Source organism: Macadamia integrifolia, chromosome 10, assembly GCF_013358625.1.
Source record: "Macadamia integrifolia cultivar HAES 741 chromosome 10, SCU_Mint_v3, whole genome shotgun sequence".
NCBI lineage: Eukaryota > Viridiplantae > Streptophyta > Magnoliopsida > Proteales > Proteaceae > Macadamia > Macadamia integrifolia.
The window spans coordinates 15,552,186-15,568,950 of record NC_056566.1 but is presented as its reverse complement, the minus strand read 5'-3'; the positions used below and the strand labels follow the sequence as shown (position 1 = coordinate 15,568,950).

General features: G+C 42.3%; 1 protein-coding gene across 1 annotated transcript; it reads left to right on the top strand.

Annotated features, from left to right (window-relative positions):
* The first annotated feature begins 12,873 nt into the window (after window positions 1-12,873).
* Window positions 12,874-13,768, top strand: LOC122092247 (protein MAINTENANCE OF MERISTEMS-like). The gene is made up of 3 exons (XM_042662582.1): window positions 12,874-13,470; window positions 13,545-13,598; window positions 13,748-13,768. Exons 1-3 carry the CDS (start codon window positions 12,874-12,876, stop codon window positions 13,766-13,768), a joined length of 672 nt encoding a protein of 223 aa, XP_042518516.1.
* The last annotated feature ends 2,997 nt before the right edge of the window (window positions 13,769-16,765 follow it).

The window sequence follows — 16,765 nt, the reverse complement described above, 5'->3', positions numbered from 1 at the left end:
AAAAGTGCTGGGACTAGTTCCCCATCCCCTCACACAAGGTGACCCGGACCTGCCCCTATTGATCCTTTCGACTATGATGAGGAACTCTTCCACTGTTCAGAGGCATCAACCAACTGGCAGACCTTCCTGAAGAGGTCTGTTATGATGGAGAAGACTGTGGTAGTTAGTGACTTCCACAAGGTTTAGCTTCAGGAGAGGTTCACCGCTCTGGGTTGGCAGTCTATCCTCCACATAGACCTTCGTGCTATGAGCAACTGGTTCGTAGATTCTATTGCAACTTAGAGGTCTCTTACCAGTATGGAGAGTATGCGATAACCAACATGGTGAATGGGGTGGACATTCAATTGACTGTGGATACCCTGGCTAGCATCTTAAACATCTCTTCAGTTGGGCAGCATTTCTACAGTCCTCCAAGGAGTAAGCCCGTGGGCCCATTATTGAGTTTGGAGACGCAGGACCACATCTATGAGACCATCTCTGGCAGCAGGGAGTGTTCGGATTCCGAGATGTCATTTTACCCAGAGGTTCGTGTGTTTGCCCATTTGGTCCAGTTCAACTTGCTACCCAGAGGAGGTCACCGGAACCAGGTGGGCTTCATGGCAGCCTTCTTAGCCTTCTACATTTATATGGCCATAGAGGGAGGTGCCGAGCACTTGTGCTTGCCTTACGTCATCCTCAAGACGATGGAGCACCATACCTCACACCCCGAGGACGGAGGGTTTCCATATGGTAGGATCCTCACTAGGATCTTTGAGTTCTTTGGGGTGGATCTGAGTGGTGAGGAGGGGAAGACTCCAGCAGATAGGTTTGATAGAGGGAATCTATTAAGGATGGGTCTCCACACTCTCATGGATGTACCTCAGAGAGTAGGGGCTCAGAGAGGCAGGGATAGGAGGACTGCCCATAGGGAGGATGTTCCCATAGAGGAGGAGTCTAGTGAGGAGGAGGATTTTATGGATGAGGATATCCTCGAGGAGGAGCCTTTTGACTCGAGAGGTGCTGATCCAGGCTTCACAAAAGCTGCAGGCCCACAGCATAGAGCCCCACCTCCTGAGAGTGGTGCCTATGATTTTGAGGGCATGATGTCTGCTATGAGGGCCTTGAAAGACGGGCAAGATCAGCTGCTAAGAAGACTGGGTGAGAGTGCTTCTAGGGAGGAAAACATCCTAGAGAGGCAGGCTACCTTAGAGAGTTCCTTCCTCAGATTGCGCCAGGACTTGGATACAACGGCCAATGCCATTTCAGTAGATTTTTCCCGACTTCGAAGGGATGTACAGCTGATGAACTCGAGGTTTGACTACTACGACCGTCGACTCAACGTTAACTCGAGACCTCGGAGGAATGGAGTAATAGTATTGGACGATGACGATGATCTTTGAGGGCTTAGCTCGTCCGTCTACACCAGCTTCTCACCTGTTTCCGTGTTGTTGATCTTATTATATATTTCTTTCTTTTCTCATTCTTTGTACTTTATCTGTCATTGGACTTACTTGTGGGGCGTTATGTTTTGTTGGTGGCTTGTGCTAGTTTTTTTTTTTTTTTGTATGTTTGATAACTTGTGTAGTTTAATTGTGGCGTCATTTGTTAATTATGATCATTGATCTATATATATGTTGTTTATCAGGTGTTTGTGTGAAAAATTTTTGGAAATTTCATTTTGCGCCGTTATGCTGCTGAAATTTCGTTAAATTTGTACTCAATGGGTTATGACATCAATTAACTAATCTTTTATTTTTTTATTTTTTTTTCCAAGTAACTTTCTCTCATGCATGCCATGAAATGCGTTAACAAAATGCAACCATTATTATTACTTCCTTCCTTTGGCTTTTAACTCTTTAAAGTTTTTACATTTACTCAATCCCATTTCCTATTATAGATTCATTGGGGTCTAAACGGTATGCTGTGAGTGAATAGAGCATCACGCTCTGATACCACCGTTGTCACACCCTGTTCACACAAAATCGGACAGGTGACAGGGTTAACTCCGGTTAACCCAAACCTACTAGGATCATCTGATACAGTATCCAACCACAGCATACACATAACTAAGAAAATATTCAACAGTTCAACGGAAGACTTAAATTACCTATAAATATCCCCATTATACTTGATACCCAAATTGTAGTACATAGTTAAGTACATGTGGGCCCGTAGGCATGATATTTACACAAAAAGAATACAAATTACATATCAAGTACACAAAAGGGATCATCAAAAGAATCAAAAAGTAACCCTGTATGGAGTCACTACTGTGGTCCCACAGCACAACCCTCGCACGTGCAATCCGTGCCGTGCTCATAGTCCTCGGGGACCCATCAATCCTCCTCGGGGAATTCCACTATGGGGCCCGACCCTTGATCCTCAGGCTGGTGACCTGTAAAATCGCCTAAAAGAGGTGCACACGTGGGATGAGCTCACTAGCTCAGTAAGTGAAAAGGAGGACCAGACAACAGTCCACACAACAATCACAACCATATGCACTATATGCTATGCGATTCATTTTTAATCACATCCACCTAAACAACATTACTAAGTCTTGGGTTTAGTGCTACTACAACCACAGTGCGCGTATACTCCGGGTACGAGCCACGAACTCCATCCCACGATACGCCCATAGGGCTGTCGGAGAAGGCCCACCATGAATACTCGAAAAAGTAAAGCATGCTGACCACCGGCTCTCAACATAAAAGTAAATGACAGAAAATAAAGGTGTTGACTCCCGTAATTTAAAAGCAGTACGATTGGCCCTCTTGAATATACCACCGGGGTTACCGACTGTCCTAATGACCAGCCGGGTGTATGTCTAACCGCCACAGTGACCCGATAACCGCGACCACTACTTCCCCCCAAATGGTAACCCAACACCTCAACCCCTGTTGGGAAGGGTCGTAGCATGGGAAGATGATAATCCTACACCGTATGCTCCTATATGACATAGTACGATTACATAGTGCCTCCGCGTCCCATTCCACGGGCCACCAATGCACTCATTTCCAAGCAGACTACGACATCTAGTCTATTAATACATTATGCACAATGATGTCAACATTCATCACATAAGCACATCACCATTTGACATTGAGAAAATAAACACAACACGCATGGCATAAAAATAAGAGGATGGCTAAGCTACATATAATTTGCATGATGACATGGCTAGTCTAGACACAATTTAATGAATGCCAAACAAGCCTTAAAATAAGTCCAAATGTCCTCTCCCCACTTACCTGTAGTGTATAAAGACTCACGCCCGATACAGGTGAGATCCGGTGCGAGAAGCGTAAGTTTTGGTGAACCTATCATAAGTGAATGGGGTTAGCATTTCACCACTTTGGGGTCAAAACTAATAAGATTTGATGATAAAATCATGTTTAGAATCCTAAAAGAAGGTCACACGTCTATTTTGGGTCCATTCGGACTTTAAAAACACGATGGGAGCCTCTTGGGTGGGTCAGACAGCCCACCTGTCTTGACCCACCGGTCATGACCGGCGGGTAGGTCGGCCCGCTGGTAGGGGCCCACCGGTGGACTCCTAAGGTCTGCTAGGATCGGCGGGTAGGTTGGCCAGCCGGTCGGCCCATTGGTAGGGCCCATCGATTGGCCCCGAGGCCCTGTCCTCTCAGGTGGGTGCCCTCAGGCGGGCCATTTGGCCCACCGGTCTTGGCCCACCGGTCTTGGCGGAAAAATACTATTTTCCCCGAAACCTTTCCCAACCTTTGGGGAATCAAATGGGGCTTTTCCAAATCCATTCTCCACACATTCAAGGTCTCATAAGATGATTCTAACCTAAATCTAGGTTAGATTTAAGGAATGGAAGCCATCTTACCTTCTTTGCTCAAGAACTCTTTCAAAAACCCCAAAATCACCTCAAATCACTAATGCTCTTCCAACCTTGGAAACACTTCTTCAAATCCTTCAAAATCAACACATAAACCATCTATTAAACCTTAGATTCATCATCTCAAGGGGGATTTACGAGACCCCAAGAAACTCTACCCAAATCAAGGGTTTTACTTGGGTTTGGTGAAAGTTTAAGAACATAGCCTTTGCTCACCTCTAAACGTAGATCTCGTGTTGGAGATCACTCTCCCGACGTCGGAATGGGAAGATCAAACATTGGTGCCGCTTAAATCCATTTCTTCTTCCTCTTCCTTCCCCTTTCTTCTTCTTCATTTTCTTTTCTCCCTTCTTTTCTCTCTCCTCTTAACTTTTCTCACCAACTATTCAGTGTAATAAATGAGATATGAAAAACATAATAATAGCTATTTATACTTCTTGAAAACCATTAGTAACATATGGGTGGGTCACTCAGGTGGGCGAATGCGCCCACCTGTGACCGCCCACCTGAGGGCCAAAAATTGGCCAATAAGTGGGATTTTGATGGAATTCGACTCTCGGCACGAATCTCACTCTCGGGATAAGGTATATTATACGTATACGCTTTAGGATATGGCTACATACCTGATTTATCCATACATGGCCTTATGATATGTGCATGTACACGGCTTGGGTACACCCGTCTCCTCTGGCACTGACTCGGACTTGTCTGGCCAACTGGTGTTCAAAGTTACCCTTGCCATTATGGTCCATAAGGAGCCCGCCTTAACCCTCTGCGGTTCAAGTCCTGCATGGTTAAACTGGGTCAACCGTGTAATTAGACCGGGTTTACAAAGTAGGGTATCACAACTAACATAGCTCCAATACCAGACCTCAAGCCCTTCTCAAATTTCTTTGCTTTTGTACTATCATTCTTTATATGTGCCAAGGTAAAATAGTACAAGTCCTCAAACTGATGTTGGTATTTCAACACTGACTTTGGTCCCTGATTGAAAGCCATGAATTCTGAATCCTTCTTGTCTCTCACACTGATACAGAAATAGTTCCCATAAAACATCTCTACAAAGTTATCCGAGGTGGGATGTGGATGTGTGGCTAGCAATATGGGTCTAGTAGCCTTCCAGGCATATGCTTCATTCTGCAGTTGATAGGTAGCACACATAATTGTTTGTTCATCATTACAACCTAACATTGCCAATGCCGTCTCAATTCCTTCCACCCATTTTGATGGTGCTAATGGGTCAGAACTCACACCACTGAAGTATAAAAGCCTATGCTTCTAGAATTTCTCCATCAATCTACTCATATCAGTCCACCCTGGTACTATTGGTGGGTTCTCTAATCCCTGTTGTCCTGCCTGTGTACCACGATTTGGTACATCCTGGGTTACTTGCCCAACAGTATTCAGTGGTGCCACTTATGCTGGTGGAACTTATGTTCCCCTAGCTCTCACTACTATGACCAACTCCTCAACAACCCTATTTTGTTGTCGTTGCTGCTATTGGATACTCTGTTGTATTGTTTCTTATAGCCCTTGCTGTATACCCTGGACCATATTGGTCATCAGAGTGGCCACATCCTATGTTGTAAGCACTGGAGGTACAGGAGGTGACACAAATGCTGCTGTTGCAGCAGTGGCAGGTGCAGGAACCGATTCTTGTGCTCCAGATACCGACTCACATTCCCTCTCATCACTCATAGACACCCCAGGTTGAGCTCTAGTAGTTGGCCGACCCCTTTTCTCGTGTCGTGTTCCTTGCTGAGGTTGAGGTCATTTAGGTGGCATATTGGGAATCTTCTGAAAATCATAGCGTATTAAATCCTAATGCTCAACCTATATAGTTTCAACAAGGATGAGTAATATAGCAACTGATCATATATATACATTTCCTAATAAAAAAAAAAAAAAAGATTTGATCATATCCCAATCATGTTTCTATCACACACATCAATTCACAACAATTAAGCTTTTATCTTGACGTTTTTGTTTCTTACTCCCTATTGCACTAGATGGTGCCAAGGCCTTGTGTGTTGTCGAACCTCAGTTCTGGAGTTTGCTCTGTTACCACCAACCATGTCATACCTCCTCAATCACACACCCAGTTGCCACCTTGATATGACAAAGGCATGCTGGATCTGGATACCTTATCGTACCTAGTCAACCTGCTTATCCCAGGATTCTACTCTAGGAGAGTCCACAACACCACATCTCTCATGTTACACATAATCAGAATCAAAATAATTTCGCAGTAGATAATTAAAATCAAATAAAGCTAATATTCACCCAGTGCATCTAAGTGATACATGATATTAAATTCCCAATGATTACATGCATATAGGTGACATAAAATCAAAATTTGGTTGCATGCTTAGATTTCATCATAAATCTTGCTTTGCATGTGAATGATCAAACCTAAATCACTTGCATGCACCATTAGAATCATTAACAATAAACTCTATGTCTTAAAACCTTTAAACAGTAAAATTAAAATGGGATTTCAGTACCCAAGTCCTTAAATTTGATGATCACACCTCAATTAGAGAATGGATGCATAAATCTTCCATCAATTTCTCCTTGCATGTGTTCTTAGTCGTTAGAACAGTAAAATGAAATTGAAATTTCATTTCTTTCTCATGGAATTTTACTGTTTTAAGAACTTAGTAAGAATTCTCATATCATAGTCTCCAATTGGCCATGGTCTTGGCTCCAATAATGAAATTCTTTCATACACTCTTCACGCATTTCATCAATCCCTAAAGAATCCAAGAAATTAGACTCCAAATAGCAAAGATCTTGCTGCAATTTTAAAACTCTCTTCCCATGTATAGAATCGGTTTATACCCTTTTCATTTTTTGAAATTACTTACTATTACAGATTAATATGAGTAAGAGATGAACTTACCTTGCAACTGACCCCTCTATCAAAGGCTTAAGGAGTGAAATCTCCAGCCTAACCTCATTCTCTTCCATTCTCTTCTTCTCTTCTCTTCTTCTTCTTCTTCTTCTCTCTTCTTTCTTCTTCTTGCTGTCCAGAATTTGTGAAGGTGAGAAATGGGCTTACTATGGTCGGTGGAGGCAATTTATAGCCCCAGTAACACCCCTTAGTGGCCCACTAACATAACCCCTTAGTGACCCACTAACTAATATATTATATAATATAAATTATAACATATGTATAAGTAAACCCTTAATACTTATACAATATGATTTCTAATTTCAGATTTATACATTATACTCCCATATTAAATTACAACTTCTAATTTCATAATTTTCTTGTTTAACTTATTTTAATATATCCATCACCTTATGATATATAATATTATATATTCAGATATATATATATATATGTATATGGTACCATAATACTTATAGGTACCCATCTTTACTTTAAAATTTTTAATTCCACTATTTTTTTATTCATCCTTCTTAGTCACATCAGACCCATAGAAATAGGTCCAAGAATGGGGCCCATTCGGTCAAACCTGACCATTCTGTCTAGTCAACATGTTGGCCAGTCATTTCCAGAACTCTCTAGCCTATTAAGCCAAATTTGCTCTTTTTAGAGTCTATTTTGTCCCTTTTTATTACTAACCTTTATGAAAGGTTAATAAATACCTTTTGGTCCACTTTTCTCGCTATTTCTTCCAACACTGTTGGTAGAAGGCATAGGTACAAGTTGGGTCATTCTTTCCTTCCTGGCACTCCACTACTACTAGCCAAGCTAGTGTTGGCCTCTCCAGCCTATTACTCTTGCCTGTTCACAATCAATGTAAAGAGTTCAAATTTGGGGTGTTACAATTTCCCCCCTCCTTACAAAAAATTTCATCCTCGAAATTTGCAAGAGTTATCTGTAAACCAAATAGTTCTGGGTACTTCTCTTTTACTTCATCTTCACTTTCCCAGGAAGCTTCTTGCTCTGAATGGTTCTTCTACTTGATCTTCACATATGGGATGGTTTGACTCCGAAGTTGCTATTCCTTCCTATCAAAGATTCCTTCAGGTTGCTCTTCATAACTCAAATGATCATCCAACTCCAAAGATTCCACAACAGGAAATACATGTGAAGGATCTGGAATGTACCTCTTCAACATAGAGACATGGAACACATTGTGGAATCTGTCTAACTTTGGAGGTAATGCTAATCTATAAGCTGTCTTACGAACCCGATCCAGACTCTCAAAGGGTCCTATTTACCTTGAACTTAATTTACCTCTCTTTCCAAATCTCTTAATGCCTTTGATTGGTGAAATTTTCAAAAATACCTTTTCACCTACCTCAAACTCCAAAGGCTTCATTCGGTTGTCTGCATAACTCTTTTGTCTGGATTGAGTTGCCCTGATTCTTTCCCTGATCTTATCCACCTTTTCACAAGTAGTTTGTACCAGCTTAGGTCCCAAAATTTTTCTTTCTCCCACTTCAGCCCAATATAATGGGGTTCTACACTTCTTTCCATACAAAGCTTCAAAAGGTTATACCAATAGTTGATTGATAGTTGTTATTATATGCAAACTCAACTAATGGTATATGTTCATCCCAACTATAGCTCATATCTATAGCACAGGCCCTCAACATATCTTCTAAGGTCTAGATTGTTCTCTCTATCTATCCATCTGTCTGAGGATGAAATGTTGTGCTAAATTTCAGTTTCGTTCCCATTGGTTTCTGTATACTTTCCAAAATTTTTGAAGTGAAGCGGGAATCACGGTCCAAAATAATACTAACAGGCACACCATGATATCTCACTATGTTATCAATGTAAAACTGAGCTAGCTTCTCCATGGAGTAAGATATCTTCATTGGTATGAAATGAGCTACTTTTGTCAGTCTATCAACAACTACCCAAACTGTATCATTTCCTTTCCTGGTCCTTGGTAGTCCTATCACAAAATCTATGGTAACAAGTTCCCATTTCCACTCCAGTGCAGGAAGAGGTTGCAGTAACCCATGTGGCCTCTGTCTCAATGCTTTCACCAGCTGACAATTCATGCACTTTACCACATGTTAAGCTACATTAGTCTTCATGCCATGCCACCAATTGTGAGGGTAGCGGCCGAAGAACGATGAGATGTCCCTCCACCCCTGGGGGGAATGGGACTTGCATCCATTCCATCCTCTCTCGTCTCCTTCTCTTTCATGAGGGAAGGGTTTATCATGTCTGCTTAGCTTTTAGGCCCCACACCACCGTATCACCTCTTGGAGATACATGGAGGTCTATTTCATAAAAGTGTAAAGTTTGTCATTCTAGAAGGGTGTTTGATGATGGTCCAATATGGGGATCAGGATCATACAAAAGGGTTTAGAGTTGTCGCCTAGGATTATGGGCCTAGGACCCGGGGGTGGGCCCAACTTCAGAGAAAAGGGCACGAAAGTTGGTCTGGTCTAGAGATTTAGGGTAAATATTAAGTTGTAGAATTGGGAAGGTGTTAGGAACCCAATCTACCCGGTTCAACCAGTCTTCCTACTAGATGCTTAAAAATGAACATTTTCCACGATTATTCCTATTCCACATGCATGGCTAAGTTATCACACATATATACATTGATTGAATTTAAATGACTATGTACACTAAAACAAGGCCTATATAAAGTCCACATGATGACAATTCGGTTAAGAAACTATACTTGAACTTAACCCCTGTTTTGGGTCAAGAGGGGTGGGCCCTTGATTAGTACTGGTTCAAGCTATCTTTCAGATTCTCCTAGCTTTGGGAAAGATGGTCTTGGCCTCCAACTTCCTTTATTGAGAGATTTTGATTATGATGATATTATGGTAGAGTTTCGGTTAGGAACGGTTACTTTCAGATTTGGATTCAGACAGAGCTTGGGCTAGGGAAGGCTATTTTCAAATTTGGATTCAGACAGGGCTTTAGCTAGGGAAGGCTATTTCGAGGCTTCAGATGAGGTGGCACTCCGATAGAGCTTCCAATGGGGATAGGCTATGGGAGGGCTAGGCTGAGGTGGCACTCCGGTAGAGCTTCCACTAGGGATAGGCTAAGGGAGGACTAGGTTGAGGTGGCACTCTGGTAGAGCTTCAGCTGGGAATGGCTATTTCTAGAAAGATTGCAAGGGCACTCGGACAGAGCTTCCATTAAGAATGGCTATTTCTAGAAAGATTCCAAAGGCACTCGGACAGAGCTTCTGCTAGGAACTGTTATTTTTGGGAATAAATGGATTGACCTAAAAATGGATTCAAGATCCCCAAAGCCTTGAAGAACGCTTTGAAGATCCAAGCAGAACTCCGGATCTTAACAAAGATCTCTTCGTAGACCCGAAGAACCTCAAGGGGGGAGGGATTTCTACTTCTGGTAAAGGTCAAGAACACTCAAAGGGGGGACACTAAAAACATACTATTTTTGTAAAAAATTGATTGAACTACAAACTTGGATTGAAGATCTTCAAAGTCCCAAAGAACACTTCGAAGATCCGAACAAAATTTTGGATCTTGACCAAGATGGTTTCGAAGACCTGAAGAAACTCGAAAGGGGAGGAGAAGAGGAGAGAGGACAAAGCTTCCCTTCCTAAAGGTTGTGATCTTGGTCTGTCTAATCTAAAGGATGGAGTATTTATAGGATTTTTGGGCCAAAAGGGAGGAGAGAGAATGGGTAAAAAGGGTTTTTGGATAAATGAGAGGAGAGAGAATATTTAGAAAAGGGGGTTTTAGACAAATGGGAGGAGAGAGAATTTTTAACCAATGGGTAAAAAGTGGGTTTTTGGACAAACGAGAGGAGAGAGAATTTTTAGCCAATGGGTAAAAAGTGGGTTGTAGAGTAATAGGAGGTTGTGATGTAAGGTACGCTAGTGGGGTAGTGCATACGTGAAAATGGGTGAAGAGGAAATTTATTCACCCATTAGGCCAGTAGAACGCAAATCCCGACCACTGACGATGGCACAGAAGGTTGGGTTGAAATATATGGGGTATGACTGGCACGGATGCACGAGAGGCAGGCAATGTGCACAAGCTAGCCTGCAGCAGTGCATGGGCTGGGCAGCGCATGTGCGAGGTGTGCAGTAGGGTGCACACAGTAGCAGTAGGCAGGGGCACTGGCAGCAGCCAGTGGGGGTGTGCAGCAGCAGCTAGCAGGGGCATGTGCAGAGCTAGGTAAGGGCGGCTAGCTAGCTGGCTTGTGTGCAGGTCACATGCGAACATAGAATTTTTTGGTGACAAATGCAGGAGATCCGACGGTTCGATTTTGACATACTATATATCATCGGAATCGTATTTCTGAGCACTAACCATCTGTATGGTCAATTTGACCAGATTCCTTTGTATATAAAAAAATTCATATTTGGACCCTCTTCTCTCCTGTGCAGGGGTTTCCAAGGTTTTCAGATAGGGGATGAAGTTAGGGTATTTGGGTTGGTAGGGAATTTTTCCAAGTTTCCAGCAGGCTTTTTAGTGTGCATGGCATATGTACGGGAAAATGTAATTTTTTGGGGACAATTGCGAGAGATCCGACAGTCCAATTTTGAAGTGCCATATATCATCGGAATCATATTTCTGAGCACTACCCATCTATGCGGTCATTTTGACTAGATTCTTTTGTATATAAAAGTCAAATTTGGACCCTCTTCTCTCCTGCACAGGGGTTTCCAGGGTTTTCAGACAGGTGGAGAATGTCTCCGATTTTCTTAGTCAATCATCATCTCTGTTGATTAGAAGTCAGAAGTCGCGTCCAAGATCTGCATTTCATCATAGCCAGAGGAAGGTGACAAAATTGGGTGTCTACAAAATGCCCCTTTTTGACTGAGGCTTGTGCCAACGGTCGAAGGGCAAAGAAAAGAACGTCTACATTTTGTCACCCGAAGCATGTACTGCCGTCATCTTGCTCATTAATGATGGAGTTAAAAAATTCAACAGATAATATCTGTCAACTACTTTAGAGTTTTAGGACTTACCTGGGTTAACGATTGTAGGAAAGGAATTCGCTGCTATTCCAATCCTGCGAAAGATGTTAGTACTTTGATCTTTGAATTTTCCTTAGCTGGGCTTTACATGTGCCAGTTCAAAGAGTTTGGTCTCTGAGATCAGGTCACTCAGAGCCAATACAAAGAGATTGGGCCACCTAGGGCTGGGTAAATGCAATCAGGCCACCTGGGGTTGGGTCAATGAAATTGGGCCACCTAGGCTGGTTCAATGAGATTGGCCCATCTGGGGCCAGGTCAATGAGTGTGGGCCACCTGGGGTCGGGTCAATGAGATTGGACCACCTGGGGCCAGGTCAATGAAATTCGGCCACCTGGGCCCGGGTCAATAAGATTGGGCTACCTAGGGCCAGGTCAATGAAATTGGGCCACCTGGGGCCAGGTCAATGAAATTGGGCCATCATGAAATTTGGTTATTGAATTAGAATCTTGGAATTTGAACTTTGAACTTTGAGCCTTGATTTGGAATCTTAATTTTTTTTTTGGGAAAATGAATTTTTTACACGTAAAATGGTCCCCTCCTCCTTTGTTTATTCCTCATTCTAACTTTTCTAAGTGGGGAACGATTTGTGGGTGAGTGAGTTTAGGTTTTTGAAATCTTCTTGAAGATCTGAACTATTTTGCATCTTCCCAGGTTTCTTCAATTTTTTTCCAAAGATCTTCAGGTTTTCCTCGAAGTTCTTCATCTTTCTCTTAAAAATCTTCATAGTTCTTGAGGAAGGAGTCATTTGTAGAATTTGACATTCTCGTGGGATTTTGGAAACTTCTTGGGGTTTTTTGTGATTTTAAAAATATGGCTGAAAAAAGAAAGAGAAAGACTTGTGGAGAAATCTAGCTGGAGGGTTGTGGTAATTCTTCTCAAAGGGATGAGGGCTTGGCCGATTGGTACTCTAGACAGACTCTCCATAATAGTCAGAACCACATCTGTAACTCCGTATGGGGTTCTTGGGTAAGTCTTTACATTTCATTCATTATTTTGATCATCTTTTATTTTTGTTTTGTTCTCTTTTTTCTTTATCTTTTATTTTTATGTCATTTTTTTTTATATATTCTTTATTTCCATTAGCATGAAGGGAGGGAACCACCTACCTTGGCCCTATATAGCCATCCGAACATGGTTCGATCATGGTACATGATACTTCCTCGTCGAGTGAAGGAGATGATTGATTCATCATGCCTATGCCGGTTAGCCCTTATAGAGACCCAAAAATTCAATCTGGCATTGGTAGGGCCCTTGATGGAGAAGTGGTGGCCGAGTACTCACTCATTTCATGTTCCTGTTGGTGAGATTACCATCACACCTCTATACTTCTATGCCTCGACGGGCGTTCCATTTGGGGGTAGACCCATGACCCGTCCTGAGACTCTGACAGCCAGGGAGTTTGCGGACCTGACAGGTCTTACCATTGTGACTAATCAGACACATATCCATCTTAGGGATATCAGTGCACGATGGTGGAGAACCGACTTGTGGGTAAACCTTGGCAACATGGCCCAGGTGATCCGTTCTTTCTTATTGTTTGCTATGGGTCAGTGTCTTTTTAGTGACCTCCGAGTGGGAGTAGACATTTGCCTGGTGTTCTTCTTCGAGGATCTTCAAGAGGTAGATTCTTGGGACTGGGGTGGGGCCATCTATGCATACCTCTTGTGGACCCTAGACTTGTTGTCATATGGAGACCGAGGTCTCAAGGGAATCGGTTACATCCTCCAGGTAACTTTCCTTCTTGTACCTATTTCCTTTCATTCATTTGGATTGCACTTCCTTACTTTGATCTTTTAAAATAGCCTTGGTGCTTTGAGCAACTGGAGATTTCAGTTCCCAGACTGAGGGATCCTCAGGTATTTTCCTTCCCCATAGCTACAAGGTGGGGAGACAGTCAGGTACTCGGGGCCGGCGCCATCCTCTGGGGACTACTGCTCGTTCTCTTCTGAACGAGATTAAAATTCCTTTTATCCTATGTTGTACTTACTTTTCCTTGGATTTGCAGGTCACTTGGAGACCATTCTAGTCTCTCATATTTCCAGACCCTGACAAAATTGTCTTGGCTAGATACTTATCTAAGAATCGGGTCCTGTTCTAAGGCATATGGGGCCATGTCTGGTACCTGGGAGAGAGAGTCATACCCCAGTGGTTTGATATCAAGTCACGTCACTCTCCCTCTCTTCCTCCACCTACCATGTATTGCCCAGAGATCATCCCGGTGAACAAGATTAAGAGGTTGGCTGATGGAGTATGGGATGAATCATTTCTCGATCGGGATAGGGACTATAGGGCCTTCTTGGAGGAGGAGACAATATGCACCCCTCTTGGTCCTAATGGTCCAATGGTATGTTTCCCTTTCTTGAGTATTTCCTTCATGCTTCAACTTCTTTTTGCTTTAGTCTTGACTGATGTTCTTTTAGGGTAGAACACGACGTGTAAATCCTTCTACTCAGTGCTATTGATCCTTTGCAAGCTAGACCCTCTACTAGTGCGGGGGGAGCACTTAGAATAGCCAATATCCCCTTCTGGCTTCCCAACTTGGTGTTATCCCAACGTAGCCAATCCTAGCCTCCCTCATCTTCTGGAGTGGAGAACAGATGTAGATGCTTCCCTTGGGCTGCCCATTCCTTATGACTATGTGAGTATTTCATCATCTTTCAATTGACTTTTGACTTCCTTTGGCTGATATGCTCTTTCTCAGGTGTCTCTGGAGGTCTATTCTGAGATCAGGAGGATGCATTATGGCTTGTGTGAGGTGATGGTTGTTAAGGTATTTCCAACTTTCCCCTTTTTTTCTTTTTCCCCTTCTTCTTTCATTATTCTTCTTCTTGATCGTTTCCTATATTCGTTTGGATGGAAGGATTGTCGCCTTGAAGAGCCAAGTCAGTTCCTACGAGAAAAAAATTGCATAGCAGGATGCATTGATTCAAGATATGACACAGAGGCTAGAGCAGACTAGACTAGCATCTGTGAATTCCCTGGTATTCCTTGAGGGTGATGCCGAGTATGGTTCAGATGATGACTTTAATTCTTAGGGACCTGTTCCTGTAGTACCTGCAAGTGTAAACACATGTATATTTTTTCTTTTTCTTTTTCCCTCCCCCTTTTATTTTGGCATCTTATGAATTTGGCATTTTATGAATGGAAATCTATCTTTGACATAAAGAGAAACTTTTCCTTTAGTTTTTGTATGTGGTTTGCAATGTTTAGGCATAATCAATTCCACAACTCAAGTCATAACTAGAATAATCAGGATAACAAAGAAACACAAATACTTCCTCATTCTATTACCAAGTGAATTACATGGAAAGGGGAACAATTTTCCTACCATAGATAGGATAGGTAAGTAATAAGGTGGGGAGACAACTCTTGAGGTGGGTGAAAGTTCACTAACTCTTCTGGTTCCATCAACTCAAGCCCATTTTGTTAGCTGATTTACGTAAGCAAATAAAAGGATGTGTGAGTTAATCCCATCAACTTGATTGTAGCCAGGGGTCTTCAAAAAAAAATCTTCTTGTGGCCCTCTTGGGCATCTCCATGTAATATCTGGCTCAGTCCTTTCCTGTAGGTACTTCTTCCAGTCAGTGATAAGGTTGAATTTTAGAACTTCCCTCTTATCCTGGTAGCAAAGAGCTCCGAGCGGGCCTTCTTTTAAGGGCTTAGTTAACTTCAGTTTCTTGAGAAGCCAAATTTAAAAAATAGTAGGACTCCCATGATTATGATCTAGTCTGAATCTATGGCAATGGCTCATGTCATCGAATCCCTTGAATGTTTCTGCAAGAATCGTAGGGATGATGTCACCTCGTTTCTTCAACTGTTTTACCACATCAACTAGAATGGGTGGTGTTCCATGCCCAGGAGTTTGGAGAACATAGCGAGCTCTCATGCAAAGTAAATAAGAATCCTATGATCTCTGTTGAGGATTCCTCCCATTGGAAAATATTGGGTGAAGAACTGGGCCACCTTCAAAATGTCAATCTTCCCATATCTAATAAATTGCTTCACTTCCTCATCTTTCTATCCGAAGAAGTCCTAGATTTCCTCCGAGTAATCTTTCTTCAAAGATTGTTGGAACAACCTGCCTTTGAGTGGAGATAACATACAAACTCATAATTCTTCAAGAGTTAGGAATATCTCTACTAATCCAAACCGAAATACATGTAGGTTGGCATCCCAGTGTTGAGGCACCTGCCGGAGTAATTGGTGATGTAATTTCACACACCCGATCCGACTAAGAAAAGACACATTCATGGATTCTAACAATCCTATTGCCCTCATGTTCATGTCTAAGGTCCATTTCCTCAACATCTCATCTAACAAGCTCATGACTTTTCCTGAAACCATCACAAACAAAAGAGATATGACGATTTATCAAAGCATTACTCATTAGCTAATGACTCAAACAAGCCTTTACCACTGTTACATCAAGCTCTTTTTTTTTATTACTAATCAAGGATGGGGAGTAAACTGACCTTAATAAACTAGTGTCGGGTGGCGATTTTCTTTTAGGGGATGGAATCCTGGATAAGAGTTTGACCGACCATAGGTGAATAACAGATACCTAATGGCCTTGCATGCCAAATGGCGATTCTTAGGGGATGGAATCCTGGATAAGAATTGATGGACCAATAGGGGAATGACATATACCTAATGGCCTTGCATGCCACATGGTGATTCTTGGGGGACACAAACTATGATGATCTTTCGAGATACTTTGATTATTAATCGAGGAACCAATTTATTACCTTTAGATGGTTGAGACCACACTTGCACATGTCAAGTTTCCTACATATCCCTCGAAAGGAATTAGGTCTAACGTAGTACAGGATGTTCACCCTTTCAGACATAATATTTCTTGAGTTGATCCATGTTGACCAGTCTGGGTATTTCTTTGTCGTTGTGGTCTATGAGTTTCGCAGCTTTGCTTGGTAAAATCTCTTTGACAGTGAAAGGGCTACTCTAGTTGGGCCTAAATTTCCCTCTTGGGTCATGAATTGAGGCTCTTTGTTCTTGAAGAACAAGT